Raw genomic sequence first — 18,887 nt, 5'->3', positions numbered from 1 at the left:
ATTTACTCATACTTGTTACGTGGGTAAAACCTACAGCGTGACACGCCATGGGACATGAGATTCAGCCCATCAGGTGCCGGGATTACGCTTAGTCGGGTACATGTGATAACTTTTAACTGGTTTGCTTTGGGCCACTTGCCAATGACGCCATTCGTTTCACGTCACACAGAGCTCTTACGTCATATTAATTTCATTTATTTATATTTTTGATTCGTCAACTAAGGCTATTAAAGACTGCCGCTTGTATAATACCCAGCATGACGTCATCAAGATATAGAATAACCTGGTGTTTTATCCAACGTTTTATATTCTTATATTTATATAACTTATTATAATAGTACTTATTTAAAACTGTAGATTTACCGAAGACACAAAAACAAGTACGAAATTTTCCTAATAGGGCCAACTTATACCGAAGAAACAACTCTCTTTTATAAATCTCGTATTAAAAAAGAAGGAGGAGTAGGGCTTAGACATTCGAGTTAGGGAGTTTTATACGGTTCAGGCACAAGCGGGGTTAAAAATATCCGGCATCACTTGAGTTTAATATCAGTCCGGCAACACGTTTACCTGCAATACGCTGCAGTGACAAAGGGGAAATCCTACCTTTGCTCGAATCGATAAAGGACGTGTATTACACAACAAGTAATCCGTTCAAAGAGTTGTTACATCACAATGAAACGATTAACACGTAACAACTTAACGATTATGCATCTGTGTCGTCACATCAAATGACGTCACACGGGTTCAGCGAAAAGATTCCATAAATCAAACCAGAGACTCAACTTTTCACTGACGTTGCTATCCTTGTGTTTATTTCCGTGGTGCGTACTACATTATGTACAACATAAACACACACACACTCGCGACTAAAATTTACACAAATGGTCGCCTTTGTTTTCGCTTTTAATCCTCTCCAACTAATGAACAAAAACCTAATGAACAGGGTGCATGGCTACTGAATGATGAATGATGCAAAATAACGAAGCATGGCTGACAATTAGGGGACGTATTAGTAACCTAATCAAAGAAACCCTTTCGCGCAACACATGCGGTATTGGTAACTCGCTAAACACCTGCAAACGTAAATAATCAGATTTGATCAAACGTTACAAACATTATTGGGCACGGTTAAAATGGTTCGCCCTACACCGTAAACGTAAAGCACTGCTTTGAAATAGAAATAACATATGAATTATTAATGACGCCAAAGGAAATAATTATAAACGATAGACACAGCGCATGCGGCTGCGTTAAAAGTTTACTGGTAGTCTATTGAACGGGTACCACTGTAGCGTAAAATAAGATCGAGTGACGTATCCTTCAAAATGGGTAATATATACCCGAAGCGAATTAATATATTTGATCGGCGTTTAATTTTGGCAAATGACAGCCGATACTCGTAGAAATGTATACCCAGAGACATTAATATAGAAACTTCTATTTAGATACTCGTTATAGTAGGGTGGGGGAAGATGGGACACCTGTTCATTCTATTTTCTCATCCAATTTGGTAAACAAAGAACATTCGGAAATATATAAATCCGTATTCTCACAACTTTCATATGGACCGTTGTTAATTGTTTAAAACACGATCAGAATATTTGGATAATATGTGCTAAGAGTGTCCTATCTTCCCCGACCTCTTTACAATATATTTGTAAAAATAAAGTCAAATCCACGCCCGCCATATGACCGTTTCATCCAAAATATATTTTCATTGTAATACAAGGAATAAAAATCATGTTATGATGCGGTAACTACTATAATCTACGTTAACATGTGATGCGACAAACCTCCTTTTTCGTATAAGTTAACTAAACAGCGCAGGATTTATATTGATTATAGATATATTTATAAAAATAAAGTAAGTCGTTTGCACACTCAATTCAATAACATCGGCTTTACCGATTAATTTACATTGTATATAACTAAATGCTTATTTACTCCAAAGCAGAAAAGTTGTCCGTCAAAAGATTATTACTATCTTAATCTTTAAAAAAACAATGATAAAGATTACTGTTATACGTAGTCAGACAAAACAAGCGAACGAATTCGGCCATTTAAAAAAGATATATTTTCATGTAAAAAATAAAAAAAAATAAAAATATTTTACCTGATCTCTTGTGTAGGGTGGTGAATCGCCTTGACGTGTATGTACGTTGCTGGCGGCAACAGATATCATTGCACTTACTAACTTTAACTCATTAGGACAGTGCTCCTACTTTTAGCTAAGCTTATACTGAATTATTGAAGGCCTAAGAATAGATTGGTTGCGTTAAGAAACTAATAAGGTAAGTTAGGTTACTTTTTACGATGTAATTACGACGGCAGTACAAGGCGTTAGCGAAAGCCTAAATGGACCGAGCTTATAGCATGATACATTTCGTACAAAACTAAAGATAAAAAACCTACATTCGAATAGACACAGAGCGTCTGTAATATATAGTAGAGGGTGGGGGCGACGGGACCTTTAATTAGCACTTAATATCTAAATATCCTGATCGTGTTTTAAACAGTTAACAACGGTCTATGAGAGTCGTAAGGATACGGTATATAATTCTTTGAACGTTCTTTGCTTACTACCAAATGGTTCGAGAAAATAGAACGGGAAGATGTCCCATCTTCTCCCACACTACTATATACAACAATGTGGTTATTCGAATCATTGGTTATTAACTATATTTAAACGTTAATACCTTTACGGAAGTTTATTTCCTCTGCACCAGTATTAACTCTGGCATTACCCCAAACTTTAGAAAAGCGGAGAACATAGGTAAAGCATACCTAAATTTCCAGACACGATTTTTGGCAGTAATGGAGTTTTGATTGTCTTTCGATCGATACTAATGTTGTTTGCAACGCAGTTTTCGATGCGCAATTTTCGGGGCCTAAAATATAAGGCAATAATTGCTGTGGATTTTTAACATTTCCCAACAATTCCCTTTTTGTCTAATTCTGATCTTCATATCTTGAACTGACGCTAAATTGACCCTAATAACCTACATTCTATTGTTATAACATAGCGACGGATTTACAAAATGCCGCTAAATCCGAGTGCGAGTCCATATATAGGGAAAACGCGTTAAAAAAGGTGTTTATCTGTTAAAAAAAGTAGACGTGAAGGCGGGTCGAATATCGTATGTCCAATCGCAGCTAAAAATAACAACGTCAGCTATTCCTGTCTTAACGAACATGCAGAGTTCATTTTTGAAAGCAACTATTTTCAGCTCATAATACACCACCGCTGCTAAATATATCGCATATTATAAATAGCTAATGCACGAAAACTGCAAACCCAATCCTACTTTACCCATTAAGGGAATAAATGCAGGTTATAAAAACACCAGCTAGGTACAGAAGATATCGATTGAAGGGCAGAGCTTGCAAAGGAACGTCTTGGGAAAAAAAGAAAGAGTTTTTACAGAGGTCGATCGTTCTTTATTAAGATGAACGTTGTGTGTCCATATTGAATATCTCCCCGAACCCCTGACGTGAAGATGGCTACAGGCTTCGAAACCTAATTATTGACCCTACGCTCAGTTACCTGTAGGAACTTGTCCAACTCTATCTTGGCGGTTAAACCTTCGACTTAAAACCTTAAGATTCTAGTTAGAACTGAATTCTTTTTAATGATCACTGACTTAGACAACGGTAGCTTTAGAAATAGCAAAAGCTCTTTAGGGCGAATTAATAAATAATTCACAACCTTTTCTGGCTACAACAATAACTGAACGGCCACTTGTTACAGTTGCGTTACTTTGTACCGTAAGTCTGCGCTTCAATTAACTCTCAATTTTTGCTTCTGTCTCAAATAATTCTTCCCAGAATAATTCGTTTCTTTTCGCGATATTCCATTGTTTAAAATTGTCCATAACAATTGACCAGCTTATGGAACCCGCGGTTTCGCGACGATGTGATTGTGACGTCATAGTAAGGACTGTCGCACCGATTGTTATCAATGAAACACTGTGTTCGAAACCACATGGGCTCTAGAAGCCGTAAGAGAACAGAACGTTCGCGACAGAACAAAGATAAGACGAGACGAAGCAAAGATCTTTTACAGAGCAGTAGATACGATGTGAAGATATAAAACAACAACAAATGTTTTCTTATCATTTCCAAGATATTCCTAAAAGTCAAGTCCAATCAAAACACAAGACAATACTCTTCTCTGTTACGTCACAAAGCTGCGCAAAATAGATCGCCCTTTTAAAGAAACGCTACCAAACAAAGCAGATATAAAAAACGACGAAATCTAAAAATTGCACGCAACATAATCGCGCTGCGGAAACTTACAAGCTGCGACACCCGCTACCATGTTCTGCAAAGTCGGCGTCGCTACTTCGCTGTCGAAGTCTCTTCTCGAAACAAAGTCGACAAAATAATCGACAATCGATCGATTGTTCTTTGATGTCTACGTCATAATGCAACGTGATTCAATTATTAACATAGAAATAGAATAAAAACACCCTGGAAAGAAGTTCTTTATGACAATGGGAGACGATTCCAATTGTTAACAACAAACGGATCATCAATCAAATGTATTATGACGTAAAGGAATAAAGTGACAACGCGACACCGAAATCGCGACAGTAAGTGACGTCACAATATGAACTTTGTGCCACAGTGTTATAAAACAAAGTCATTTCGCGAAACAATACTCACCACAATAGATGTATTTGCCAGGATATGACGTCGTAAACGACAAAATAAGAACGTCATCAGGATATTTAAGAAAATAGTTTTGACTCTTGATCCACATTCGACGCTTTTCTTATTCGATAATGACGTAACAACCATTAATATTAATTCCGGAAATAAATGATTATGACAGACGCGTAATTACTTTTGTTAAAATTTCCAATATTCTCGCTATCCACGCTCTTGACTGCCGTCTTGCGGTTAAAACTTAATTAACTTTTGACAACTGCCCTGAATGAATGGAACTTGTGTCCTTGCATGGCCTGGGAAGCGACCGTCATTATAAAACTGGTGTTCTTTTTAATACACCTCGTGCCACATGACCGCGTTTTTACCTCTATAGGAAACCGTTTTTAGATAGAGTTTTTTAATGTATGGTTGATAATTTAAACAACCCATAAGATTGCTTGGTTGCTCAAGCATATCTAAGCCAACAATGGTAACAGCGTTGAGTCTCGAACCCACTGCCCCTTGTTTATTCGCTGTGCCACATCGCCGTACTTTCCTAATTTTATTTAGTTCCTAAACTTGTTTCCATAAGTTTTAGAACATTATCGATTATTTAAAGTCGCTAGCGCAGAATGTGAGATACCTGCTAGTTAAGCCCTAAGCATATTCATGAGACTTCATATGAATGAGCGAATTGTATTTTTTTATCGCGAGCAAACGGCTATAATAAAACAAGATTACATTTAACACTGATAGGGAGTCCGGATCGTGATGTCATCTGTGATGACGTCACTTAGAAAGTGATCGACGAGGAACATTTGTTCTCGATCAACCCAGTGTAGTAGTTTGCCACATGACAGGTACATGACACACGTGACCCGAGCTTCTGCTGTTGTGACGTCATAATAGAAGATGCAAGGTCACGTGCTGATGGTTGTTTGACGTCAACACAAGCTCCTGTGACGTAAACAGATTACCAACGTTATACAAAAGTTTTCTTTGATTATACGCCTTGACATAAATTGTATTAATTCTCTTCGAATATAGTAACTATTACTATGGACGAGTTGTATGAAACAAAACACCCGTATAAGGACTGTCGTTTTTTGGTCACACGAGGATAAACAGCTACATTCATTCATTCATTCGTTTTTTCCATTTATTCATTCATTCATCATCCATTTAAATAAATTAAGTGAACACACCTCCAGTCCTTCTAACAGATTCGATTCCAAGTTCCCCACATAACTCTGTTGTCAGGGGCGACCACAGGTGCAATGATGTCATATCGTTGTTGATGATGTCAATCAAACCATTCATGTTGACTTGTGCGATATTCTGGAATAAAGGGGTCAGATAAATATTGGGGTCATTATTTATAACCCCTTATGTAAGAATAGGTTAGATGTTGGATGGTTACGTTGTAAGCGAAGGATATCTGGTTCACCGCTTGATACTGACTTTTGCAAGACACTTGCTCCAACGTGGTGATCACTGACCGGTTGTCCAAATTAGTAGCCATATTAAAAACATTCACCATCAAAGTAACATATGTGATACTCATAAGATGGCACAAGGTTTATGTAACAAAACACCCATGGTATGATGACTGTCGTTGCCGCCTACACAAGGATAAATAAGCTACACTAACTCAAATTCGCCCACCTGTTCACGTGATTCTGGAGCGAGTACGAGCAAACTCTTCACAACTCCTGAAGTGGCTTGCATGGTGTTTTGCATGGCAAACTTAACAGCAGCAACAGTAGAAGATGAATGGTACTGTGGTCCATTGAATTCCAGTTTCTTTATGATGCTAATAATAGCGTCTTGATCGCTACAAGTTGTGTTGTCGTTTATTGTGTTAAACATTGGTTGATAAAGTCCACCTTGTCCACCGTATGTTATAAGTCCAATGCTGGCTCCATTTATTCCCTGAAAAAAAAATGTTACCGTTATTTATGTTGAACACTGAATTGGGAATTAATAATATATTTATCTCCCATGGCATAATACTTAAAGAGACTTAACAAGAATTTGCTCCTGTCTAGTGGTTCCTTATGGGTTGTTTGAATTGTCAGTTATACAGAAAAATAATCAACCACAAATTTACATAATGTTAACTCATATGTTATCACACTATTGTTAAGCAATCATGCGAGGATAAGGCAAGTTAAATTCATTCAAAAGAAAACAAGTTTAAGATACAATAACATGTAAAGATAAATAAGTTTCATCTATCCCTTACTAACCATTGCCTGATATTTAGCAAGTGCCTTTGAAACAAGAAGTCTAAGAGATCGTTGAGGATCAAGTTGTTGTGTGTCTTGACTCAGTGAAACAAGAATGTGCAGTTGTGGTGTGGTAAGGGATGGGGTGGGTGTTCGGTTGCATTTCACTGTGAAGATAAAAATTCTGTTAATATAAGTCAACCATATACTTTTACATAGAGCATCATGTTACTGTTGTTGATAACTTGTCTGTTAAAATAGGTTGGCAGTATATTTTTACACAAAGCGTCATATTACTGTTGTTGTGTTATAAGTTGACTGTATATTATCTACATCAAGCCTTACTATCTTTAGAAATAAAACTACAAATTTATATACATTCATTTATAATATATAATATTTTAAACTGTTATATAGTAGGATAAAAGAAGATGGGACACCTTTATAATATATTTTTTGTCCCATTTAATGGCAAACAAAGAACATTCAAAGAACTCTAAACAGCATTCTCACGGTTCCCTTTTTAATTGTTTAAAACATGATCAAGATAATTGTACATTATGTGGTAAATGTGTCCCGTCTTACCCCACGATACTATAGTTATTGCTTTTTTTGCGAGAATACTTACAGCAGGCTGGGCTCTGTTTTGCTGGGATTCCCCTAAAGCGCAACTCATCCACAAGTTCATTAACATAGAGACAAGTATCCTCTTGTGTTGCACAACCATCTGTGCAAGCTTGGAGGAATGAGTTGTAGTAAGTTGGTTGGTTTCGTGCGATGGTTTGTATGCTTGGATAGTTGAATGCTTGTTTGCAAACCTGGAATCCTGGGCCTTGATGAGATCGGTCGTGGATTCTCTGCAGAAGGGTTTGGTTTGAATAAGAGTTTAATATTTGTTAAGTTAATAAATTGAAAATGTTTTGTTACTAAACTAAGTTCTAAAGTTTTCAAACAAATAACTGTTTATTATAACATATTACTCTACTTAAAGAAGCGGGCACAAGGTGTATGAATCAGTTACTTAAAGTATTACTTATTAAGATTAATGAATATACATTGTTTAACCTTAAGTGGTTAGGACAGTTGTTATAATACAAGTGTTTGGTTCATACACCTGTTTTTTTGGGTATTTTTTTCTTTTGAGTCTAGAACTCTTACCAATTTAGCATGGGAATGAAGTCCAAGGTTAAATAATGTGAGTAAAACAAATGACATTACCTGCTGTGACACTACACACTGACTGCTTCCACTGAGACTAAATGAGGTTTGGAAGTCAGCAACATCAGCTGCAATTGAACCATCAGGTTTTACAAGGGGTTGCTTGACCTCGTAACCCTCATTGTATGTTCCCATCAAACCAGTTACATAAATCGGGTTCTTGATCTAGAAAAAGAACATAAATGTTATTCCGTCCTTTCGATTGAAATATTTCTAAATCTTCGCTACCAAAATGGAAGAGACAAATAAAAAGTTATTATAGTCCCACCTTTGCCCACAGTACTATATTGTTATCGTAGTTATAATGTATAGCTTGCAATGTGATTGGGTTTGTAAAATGTAGCCTAAACGGTTTTATTTTGTTTCTAGAAGTTCATTATTGCCACATAATTTAAATACTTACCACGATGTGGTTAATTTGTATCCTCTTTGGCAGGTATTTCATGAACACTTTGAAATCCGCAGTTTCACAATATCCATATTCGTTACTATACACCCCACATTCAATGGTATTGCCTCCAATGAATGGGAATTGTACCTTGGTACGAACACCTGTGTTGTCGGTTACGTAGATCTGTTGATCGAATGTGGCTTCAACCAAGTATCCAGGAACAGCTGTGGGCATAGAGTTTATGTCAGAGATTTGATAATATATCGATATGAATATTACTTTTTTATCGTGGCGGAGCAATGAGAATCATAATAACACAGGTTTTCAGTTTTACACACCTTGTGCCTGCTTACGAGTTACCACGTATCTAACTTTGTTTGTTGGGTGATTGTTATATTTTTATGTAGGTCTACTTGGTTGGAGCAACTGCAGTTAAGTGTCTTCCCCTGACACACAAATGCTTGCAATGATAAAAGTATGAAAACCCATATTCACTAGGCTATAAGTAGGTTCTCACTGTGCTACAGCACTGTGTGCATTAAATATGAAGTTTACAGCATTAAAACTTAGTATTACATGTATCGTATTGAACCAGTCTATATTGTATGAGTTTTGTAATAAAATGTGTATTGTATGTAACTGTATCACATTTCATCGTTTGGTTAAAACGCTCCGGACTGTACATTTTAAGATTCAATCATGTTTTGTGGTTTTTTTGTAAAATATTTATTTAGTTATTCTTTAGTATTGCAACTTAGTATTACATGTGCATTGTATTGAACCAGTCCATATTGTATAGGCATTGTATTAAAATGTGTAATGCATTAAAATTTAGCATTACATACCCAGGAAGCTGCTTGTTCCTTTAACATATCCAGTGAATCTATTATAGATTGGATCGGTATGAAACACGTATGCGCATTCATCCATTCTCCATTGGGGAAGTTCATAGTATTGGCCGTCATAAGTTATCATCTGTTGGCTTATTGGAGAGAAGATAGATTTGCTGATCGCACCTGGGGACAAATATGGTGGGTGGTGTCACTACTGTTTTTAAAAACTCTTTGCTGAATAGGTAATAAGAGAACTTTGGTTGGTTCGGTCATTTATATTCTAGTGGGTGGGAACTTAAGTGACTTGACCACGGTTGCCACTCCCATACTCACAGTCGAGCTGCTGCAGCTATTGCAGTTTGTGAATAAGCAGACATGACATTTGGTTGGTTTGGTAATTTATATCTTTGAGAGTGGGAACTTGAGTAACTTGTTCATGGTTGCCACTCTCATGTCTACAGTCGAGTTGCACAAACTATTACAGTGTGTTTATAAACAATGCCATTAATAATAACAACACATAAGTAATTTTACCTGTGTTCATGATGTATGACCAAACAAAGTCACTGATGCGTGCATTATCATAGAGATCTAAATACACAGGAATAACCTTCTGTGGGGAGCAAATCACTTTGTTTAGCAAGTACATGGTGTTGTAGTAAGTCTGAAAAACAATAACTTATTAGGGCATTATTTATCAAAATAAATTTGCTAGAAAAATTTAAGCATGCCTGATGATATACTATAATTGCAGAAATTGGAAAGTCAAACTTTTTAAGGAGTATACGTAGAGTAAGGTGGGTGTTTTGTTTACTATCAAAAACGTTCTTTGTTAACTAACAAATGGGCTAAAAAATAAAATAAAAAATGTGCTCCTCCCACCCTATAATATATTTTTTGTTTTCTTTTTATACATTTACTTATATGTAAATTCTTTATTAATAAACCGAATGTTATCTTAAAAAAGGCTTGATAAACACTAAGTCAATGAAGGTATGTGTTTAATGTTCATTTTTTACACGCCATTACTAACCTCTGCCATTTGGTAACCACCGTCGAGAATAGCAGAAACATTTATGTTGGTCACACTTCTACTAACAGCAGGAGATAATCTGTTAACGTATTGTCCAACCTGTACAGAATAAAGATGTGGTTAAACAGAAAAATGCAATATTGAAAAAAACTTTAGCATTTGAAGCAAAAGCTTTATTTTTTTGCTATTATCTGTTTTGCAATAAGGTCTGTAAACTTCAAACATGTTTAGATCTTCACCTTTATAGTATCAAATCTTGAACCCACTAAACTATACAGTTAAACATTCAAAAAATCCAGCAAACTTGATCTTAAAATCTGCTAAGCTTCACTATAGAAGCTCACTTATATCAATGAATGTAATCTGCTTTATCCTCATGTGGCCGGCATACGATAAACGTTATAACACGAGTGTTCTGTTTTATACATCTCATGTCTGTTTAAGAGCTACCACGAATGTAACTTTGTGGGAGATTGTTTTTTTTTATTCATTTTTTTTATTACAGAACCGTCTATCTTACCTCACATGCAGTCTTCGATACTTGTATAGCAGGTTGTATAACATGGTATGTTATTCCTTCAAGCAAGCTAACAAAGACTTGTTCAGGTGACCTGGTGATTCCTCTGCCGGGAGCCATCAATACATAGTCACTAACCATCATGTTTACCAATGCACGAACAGCAATATCTAGATGTAATGGTCATATGTGATTATAGGACATTGGTAAGTCAGTGATGCATTTGGATAACCAATACAGGATTACTGGCTTACAGCAATTGTCGTTAAGTATTTTGGTAAAGGGCTGAAACGTATAAGGCTTTGCGCGGGGTGTGGTTAAAAATAGTGGAAAGGGCCAATGCTTGTTTAACTGAAACAGTGTTTATAACAACAGATAGACAGAGACAAGGATGTAATATATGTTCCAACATTTAATATGAATGAAAAAAAAGAACGAATACCCTCTGAGCTAGAAGTAGGCAGACCAACCATTGAGGCTTAGTATGGGGAGTATACACATAACATGTGTTTTATTTTAATAAATTTATGCGTGCTTTCAAATTAACATATGTAGTTTTGCTACATACTCCCACCATGGTAGCTGTATACAACCTGTTACCTTTTGGTTACAACGCAGGTGTCCTAAGTCTAACTACTGAGTTTGGGAGCAAGAACATATATCAAACCCCTTTATTATATTCTGTATGAGTTAAATATTTACCTTCATCAATAGGCAAGCCTGTTCCTCTCACAACTTCATGCATAGCATTGTTAATATGAGAGTGGACATTGTTGACCACTCTCCTGCATCTCTTGGTCAGGTAAGTTGCTATAACATCCAATGAGTGTTCATCAGTATAGTGGAAGTTCTGGAAATAAATTGAGTTTAAATATTTAAAATAAAAGTTATATGTTCAGTTTGGGAAATCACTTTTTTTTATTTTAGTATAATTTTAACAAAAAGCACACATTTATATTAACTACACATTGTAGGCTAAGGGTCTTGGTAACTCTAGCCTAAATTCAGACCACAGGATCTCACTCATATAGAATACTGTACAAAACCAGTTATATTTGTTTGTGTGCTAGGTGTAGCAACCTGTAAGCATGTTTTAACAACTGTTGCTTTGTCCCTATATTTTATATTTTGGGTTATAAATATTTTTTTATTTTTCGAAGTTATAAATATTTTTTTAATTTTCATTATAAATATTTTTTCATTTTCGCTACTGCAATCAAGGAGACAAATAAAGTTATTAGTATTACATCCACTCCTATATTCTTACCTCCCTTATCATTGTCTTCAAGATCTCTGGTTTATATGCAGCAGTATATACAAGGGGTGGGATCATGGCAGCACAAATGGATTGCTCAGTTAACCCAAGCCAACGAGACGGGACGATGAAGTGACAAACCTCTCTTGGGGTGGATGACACCTGGGTTGACATAGATGTTTCAATAACTCTTCGATATAATATCTATTTTCTATATATGCAAGATGTTAGTTAAACCATCCCATTGGACTTTGGATTTAGGCCAGACTTGGGGTAATGGGCAAATCCTGGCATAAATCTTGGGACCATGCACCTCACGCTGCAGGACCTTACCCATATAGAATAGGTCAGACTTGATACAATACATTATAAGACTATGGAATATTATTATCATACGCAGCAGTATTCCTTTGCATGTCTTGCAGTAAAACCCCACTCATGTAGAATTATGGTAATCCATCCAATACTAATGTAAGACTATTATACTTACTGAAAGAAATGGGCTTCTTGGGTGTTGGGGTAACAGATCAAATCTGGCCTAAATCACAGGTCCTCAAAAGGGCCTTACCCACATAGAATAGAAGATTATTATACAAACTATTAAACTAACCATTTTGTTACAAGTGACAGCCATGTTGTACGCGATATCGATGTTGCATTCGTATCTCGTGTTTTCTGTGTCAAGGAACCCCGCAGTGAACCCTGTGACCCTGCCGGTGTTTCCCCTAACAGGGGTCATGGTAAGTTCATTCGTGTCATCGGTGAACCCAAAAGCTGATCGGCCGATTTGCCAAGTTCTAGAGTTAACAAACAATGGGTATTTAAGTTTTATAATATTTAAAACATGGGTGTTTCGTTTGATACTTCTTATATCTGCTTACAAGTTACCATGTATGAGTGGTTATAATTTTTATGCTGACAAAGGCTTAAAATTTTAATAATTTGTAAAAAACCACTAAGTTGGTACAATTGCTTGCTCAGGGGCGCAAATGTGCGCTTGCCAAAAGACACCTATGTTAAGAGTCAGATTCTAAATGGACAACATTAAATTGTTTGCTTTAAACAAGCATTGAAATTCTAATATTCATAATGTTTTACACAAACTCAACCTGAGGTTTATTTCTGTTGACATTTTCCACAAGTTCTTGTTGTCTGTGAACCTAACCATGGGTTGGGAAGCTTCATTCCATTGCATGTCCATTCTGGTTGTACCAGTTAGCATTGGGAACCTGGGATGTTAAATATATGAGGTTATGTTGCTGTTAGGTGGAAACCTTATGTTATAACTTGACAGTGAGCATAAGATGTATGAATACACTATGTGTTTGGTGTATAAGAAGTCACCCGTGTTATAACTTGACAGTAAGCATGAAGTGTATGAATACACCATGTGTGGGGAATGACAGTTGTTATAACATGGGTGATCTATTTAATACTTGTCGTGCCTGCTTACAAGCTACACATTTGTGATTACAAGCTACACAACTATATGGATGATGGTTTGTTACAAATGTATACAGACCACTCATATAATCTTACCTTGGTGATGTAATATCAAGAACTATTCCAAATGCTTTTGATTCTATATCTCCAATATCAAGGTATACATCAGCAGTGTATATTGGGTTTTCAATGTGCATAACTGGGACTCTGTAAATAAAGTTTAGTTTATATGGCAATCTTGTTAAGAATTCTTTAACTATTAGGGCAGCACACTAGTACCCTCTGAATATGCTTGTAGCAAAAAAATGTATTTTACCATTTTACACATATCATACTTAAACTAGTTTGTAAGTTATTGTCAAGTAATGGAAATTGTGGCAATTTGTAAACAATCCGTTCCAAATATGTACAAGAAAAACGACAGTTGTTATAACACGGGAGTTCATATACCTCGTGCCAGCTTACGAGTTACCAAGTATATTACTTTGTGGGTGATAATTTTTTGAGGGACTTTTTCATGTGTGGTTGATGATTTGGACAGCCCATTAGTGATCACTAGGTTGAAGCATAATTATTTTATTATTATTATTATTCATTACCTTGTCAAGGACCTGAGATTTAGGCCAGATTTGGCCCATTACCCCAACACGCAGAAAGGCCAAAAAATAGAGCATAACTAACCTAATTCCTTGTTCACCAGCTTGTTGTTGGATTCTTTCCATTATGTTTTCCACCAAAGCCAAGTAGTTGTGTTGGTTCATACTGCTAGCCATTCCGTAGATAGATATGATCATTTCTTTTAGTCCATCTGTGTGCATATTATAATATATGTTATGATGATGGAGAAAGATAATAGTAACTTCTATGGTTTCCACTCCCATGCCCACAGTCAAGCTGAAGCTACTACAGTGTGGGGATAAATATACATAAACCTTAGTTGGTTTGGTCATTTATACCCCTTAGTTGGTTTGGTCATATATGGTTAAAACTTGAATGACTTATCCATGGTTGCCACTTCCATGCCCACAGTCAAGCTGATGAAGCTATTACAGTGTGTGGATAAGCAGACATGACTATAGTAGGTTTGATCTCATAGCTAACTTAAACACCCTAAACACCAACTTACCTTGCACATAATAGTTGTGAATTCCCTGCCATGACTTAATGATATGGATGACGGATGAAACAATGTTGGAAAGTTCCTTATCAGAGTTTTTGATCAAAATTCCCTGAAAAAAACAATTATATTAAATAACATCTATAAAAGCAGGGGAAGCAGAGATAGTTTATTACACAATCCTGTGAAACAAATTCACCTTATTAGTTTGTAATGTTTCTGATTTTTGTAAGGCAAAAAATTTTAGGTTGGTCTGCTATTGGCACTTATGTTAATCTAACTAAGAAATAATAAAAACTTTAAAAATATATTTATTGTTGATTCTTATAGGCCGGACACCCTTAAATAACTTTGTGTGACAGTAACTTTTATTATTCAATAAACATTGCAGGCACACTATTTGTCTTTCCAGCAAGTCTTTCCATAAAAGTCAGGAAAAATTAAGAAATAATAAACATATGTTTATTATTAACCCACAAAGTGCATTATTCACTTACATCTGTCATACGAACTTTTGGTTTTGTTGACATAGTTGACATTATGACATCGGCGGTGCGTTTGATTAAATGCGGCCATGTTAGCGGAAGATCGAAACTCGCCACTTGAGGGCCAATTGTTGCTCCCTGCATGAATCAGTGTTAAACTTATATCATAGAAATCATATAAGTCGGATTGAGTTCTTATGATTTTTTTATTAATAGTCGACGTCACATCCTACTCAGATCAGATGCTTATTTATATGAAGATGATTAGTATGGAAAAATACATTCTCTCTCCCCATGGTGGTTTTTACAAAAAAAATATATTTTTACATTTTGTCAGGTTTCCTAGATGTACTTGCCTAGGGGCACATACGCCCACAATGATAGCAGTGACCAGTCTTACCTGCATTTTGTTGCATGTCTCATGCATGGTGGTCAAGGCATTGTCGGATCTTCCATTACATTGCACAACCTCCCCGTTTACCTCATGCAGAGTGATGGTGGTGGTTACTGGGCCAGTGTCGGGTAAGTGGAAGTCAATCTCTGCTTGTGGGCTCGTGGTTGGATTGCTTAACATACGGAGACCAAAGTGGAGAGGCTTCACTGGCATGCTGTGTAAGATTGCAGATGAATGATGGAACTTATATATCCTTGCAACAACAGTCAATAAAATACGGGTGCTATGTTCTATACACCTCATGCCTGTTAATAGGCTACCACGTATGTACCTTATTTTTCCCTGTGTGGCATCGAAAATTAACAAAATACGGGGGTTTCGTTTCATACACCTTGTGCCCGCTTACCCATATGTAACAAGTTTTGATAGAAAATTTACACTTTATATTTTAATAAATGTAAAAGTGGAATTAGATTAACCCACAACACACAAGAATGTCTAAGACATCACTACAACAAATGTTTCTCATTTTTTCATCGCTAATATCTTACCCTGCATTCCAGATCATGTAAGTGACCATGAATGGTGTAGATAATGAAGTGTTGACAAGTATATGAGGGTTGTCGGCTAACATGAGTTTCAATTCCATGTTCGCCACTGGCATTGCACATCTGGATAAATTAAGTGATTTGAATGAATGTAAAATAAATAAAATCAAACTTCTTTATCTTTGCTTGTCAGTGCAGCGACAGTACACTCTTACGAGTCATCCCATATGTAACTTTGTGGGTGATGGTTATTTTTGTTTTTAATGGTATCAATACTGAGCATTACCTATGCTAGCCTTTGGTTCAGAGATAGTAACAAATGTCTAGTTATAAAGTATTACCTGGCACAAGTGACATTTGCTTGCAATGCAATCCAGTTGTTACCAGTTACAACTCCAGTTCTAATAATGTTGCCTGTCACTTGTCCAAAAACTTGCTGCAACAAACCAGCACTGTCCATGATCACTTCATAGTTAGATGGTTCCCACATGTATTCCATAGCAGGCACTGTAATTATGTTCAAATTAACTTTTATATCCAAAACAGTTTGTAACTTTTTAGGTCTTTTATTGAGGTACACCAGGAGACTTGCAAATTTGGGTCTACGCTCTTTTACTTTACTTATTAACAGTAATTTGTATGTGCTGCTACCAATTTTAGTTCTGCATACTCTATACAGGTGTGTATACCAGGGGACCTGGTGTGTAGGCCACAGTTTGCCTTTAACTCAATGAAAGGTATATATTTCAGTGCTTACCACCATAAGTTTGTTTCCATCCCATGTTCCATCTTTCCAACATTGTTTTAGCTTCACTTGTAACATATCTGGCAACGCGAGCAGCCAATTCTTCGTCTGTGACATGGCATCTCTGTTTTAAATAACAGGAACATTAAGTTGTAGCAACCACTAAACGACTTCTATTCTATAAGAGTGGAGTTTTACACCCTACAGCGTGCCTTGTCATGAGATTTAGCATGAGTTGGCCAAGTAACCTGACATTCAGGGTCCTACAACTTATTATTGGGGTCTGGGTTAAAGCAATGTATAAGTGTTTTTCCCAAAGACACATACATCTATCACTTTTGTGCAGCAAACCCAACAGAATAAAATAAACAACTTTTACAGTTTATGTAAATTATGTGCCAAAATACAGTCGCATTGACAAAGAAAACCCACAGCCATTTTCAAAATCCACATTCTACACTACAGTATGCCACAGTAGATTTCGTCATCTACATTGTCAACTTACAGATCTCAGTAAATCTTCAATTCCTCTTTCATCCTTTAATTGTGTAAAGTTAAACCTGATAACTTGGGTTATAATGGTGACCACTGCAGTAGATGGGTTGGTAAGTGGGGCAAGGTTCATCTGCCAGTTTGCAACTTCAGTAGTGAAGGTCGGTACCTTTACTTGGCGTGGCTGATAACATAGGTTTAACAATTAAATTCATAATAAAACTTAAATTTACCTGCATAATTGATTTAAATTTATAATATAAACTTAAATGTCCTCGCACGATTTTAACTAAAAACCTAAATGTCCTCGCACGATTTTAACTAAAAACCTAAATGTCCTCGCACGATTTTAACTAAAAACCTAAATGTTCTCGTATGATTGACAACAACATGATCTAACATGGGTGATCTGTTACATACATCACATACCTGCATACGTGTTACCACATAAGTAACTTATTTTTTTGGATTTTTTCCTTTTTATAAAAATGTATATACTTATTGCACATTAAAAAACCTATTTCGCCACAGAAATATAAAAAAACGTATTTCACCTGTGCCTTGTAACATCTGATCTGGTAGGTTATTGAGTTTGCCGTTAATGGAACTGCCTCACATCTGTACAACAATGTATCACTCCAAGTTAAAGTCCAACTCTGTCTCCTTGGATCTCGGGCAACATCCAGTCCTTTAGGACTGTCTGGAAGACCAATGGTTGCGGAGATTGGAGTGATGGCCCAGTTACTGATGCTCGAGTTAATCCTTGTCCATATGAAGAGGTTGCTGATAGCAGAAGAGCAAATCCAATCATTGGAAGCTTGTCTCCATCGAAGATCAACCTCAACTATTTGTTTCCAGATCGGGAAGCTGAGATAGAAGATTTCTATTTTAACATATCAGTACAATATGGCCACTCGATGGGATTGTTTTGATGTCATAATTAACCTTGGTTTACCAAAGAAAATATTTTGTGAAATTTTTCTACAAATTTACTGTAATAAATGTGGGTTGTGCAGTAAATAAAACAAACAGGGTTTTGAATTAGATCGGAATTGGCCCTTAGCATCACTATTGCATGCTATTTAAAAAAAATGTACCCTCACCGATCAGACCTGACATCCCAATGAACAAAAGATCTCATCATTGTGTTGTCAAGGATAAAGGAGACATTCATCTTCATCAGGGATGCAAGATCAAAGTAGAAAGATCGGACTTCCAACATCCAGGAAGGAGCGTTCTTCTGCCACTCCAAGTCGATGTCCATCGGAATAATTCTTCCGAGTTCTCCGAGAGTTTTCACACGAAGTACCAGAGTGTTCAGCCTTAGGATGCCAGGGGAGTCAACTCGAATGTGGTTGATCAACCTGTGAAATATAAATGAGAATAAAATTCGGAAATATTTCCAGTAATCACTTAATGAAATTATTTTGGCTTTTTGGTCACAGCCATGAAGCTTAAAATATTAAAATCCAACTGAAACCTAAATTTATTAATTTAAAAAAGAAAAAATGTTTAAAAAAACTATATAATTTAAT

General features: G+C 36.2%; 2 protein-coding genes across 4 annotated transcripts in view; both read right to left on the bottom strand.

Moving 5' to 3' along the window:
- Nucleotides 1–2,295, bottom strand: part of LOC100185280 (potassium voltage-gated channel subfamily A member 1) — a 14,137-nt gene extending 11,842 nt beyond the window's left edge. For both annotated transcript variants that reach the window (XM_009864217.3, XM_018811538.2), the window contains exon 1: nucleotides 2,117–2,295. In XM_009864217.3, coding sequence (XP_009862519.1) covers nucleotides 2,117–2,185 — 69 coding nt within the window. In that variant the 5' untranslated portion in view covers nucleotides 2,186–2,295. The remainder of the gene's footprint in view (nucleotides 1–2,116) is intronic.
- Nucleotides 2,296–5,335: 3,040 nt separating this feature from the next.
- LOC100177400 overlaps nucleotides 5,336–18,887 on the bottom strand; it is a 31,291-nt gene continuing 17,739 nt past the window's right edge. Inside the window, exons 28-53 of one of the 2 annotated variants that reach the window (XM_026839862.1) lie at nucleotides 18,456–18,716; nucleotides 17,907–18,219; nucleotides 17,366–17,536; nucleotides 16,873–16,984; nucleotides 16,457–16,622; nucleotides 16,119–16,238; nucleotides 15,574–15,781; nucleotides 15,186–15,311; nucleotides 14,698–14,800; nucleotides 14,253–14,379; nucleotides 13,668–13,778; nucleotides 13,238–13,357; nucleotides 12,739–12,925; nucleotides 12,141–12,290; nucleotides 11,576–11,723; nucleotides 10,877–11,043; nucleotides 10,357–10,455; nucleotides 9,858–9,987; nucleotides 9,336–9,506; nucleotides 8,503–8,714; nucleotides 8,100–8,264; nucleotides 7,510–7,738; nucleotides 6,903–7,048; nucleotides 6,319–6,585; nucleotides 5,859–5,991; nucleotides 5,336–5,610 (exon numbers count right to left, since the gene is read on the bottom strand). In XM_026839862.1, the coding sequence (XP_026695663.1) occupies nucleotides 5,447–5,610; nucleotides 5,859–5,991; nucleotides 6,319–6,585; nucleotides 6,903–7,048; nucleotides 7,510–7,738; nucleotides 8,100–8,264; nucleotides 8,503–8,714; nucleotides 9,336–9,506; nucleotides 9,858–9,987; nucleotides 10,357–10,455; nucleotides 10,877–11,043; nucleotides 11,576–11,723; nucleotides 12,141–12,290; nucleotides 12,739–12,925; nucleotides 13,238–13,357; nucleotides 13,668–13,778; nucleotides 14,253–14,379; nucleotides 14,698–14,800; nucleotides 15,186–15,311; nucleotides 15,574–15,781; nucleotides 16,119–16,238; nucleotides 16,457–16,622; nucleotides 16,873–16,984; nucleotides 17,366–17,536; nucleotides 17,907–18,219; nucleotides 18,456–18,716 (4,306 nt within the window). In that variant the 3' untranslated portion in view covers nucleotides 5,336–5,446. The remainder of the gene's footprint in view (nucleotides 5,611–5,858; nucleotides 5,992–6,318; nucleotides 6,586–6,902; nucleotides 7,049–7,509; nucleotides 7,739–8,099; nucleotides 8,265–8,502; nucleotides 8,715–9,335; nucleotides 9,507–9,857; nucleotides 9,988–10,356; nucleotides 10,456–10,876; nucleotides 11,044–11,575; nucleotides 11,724–12,140; nucleotides 12,291–12,738; nucleotides 12,926–13,237; nucleotides 13,358–13,667; nucleotides 13,779–14,252; nucleotides 14,380–14,697; nucleotides 14,801–15,185; nucleotides 15,312–15,573; nucleotides 15,782–16,118; nucleotides 16,239–16,456; nucleotides 16,623–16,872; nucleotides 16,985–17,365; nucleotides 17,537–17,906; nucleotides 18,220–18,455; nucleotides 18,717–18,887) is intronic. The other variant, XM_009864216.3, reaches the window with a different exon arrangement.

Source organism: Ciona intestinalis, chromosome 1 (genome assembly GCF_000224145.3).
Source record: "Ciona intestinalis chromosome 1, KH, whole genome shotgun sequence".
Classification (NCBI taxonomy): domain Eukaryota; kingdom Metazoa; phylum Chordata; class Ascidiacea; order Phlebobranchia; family Cionidae; genus Ciona; species Ciona intestinalis.
This window is presented reverse-complemented; position numbering and strand designations above follow the sequence as displayed.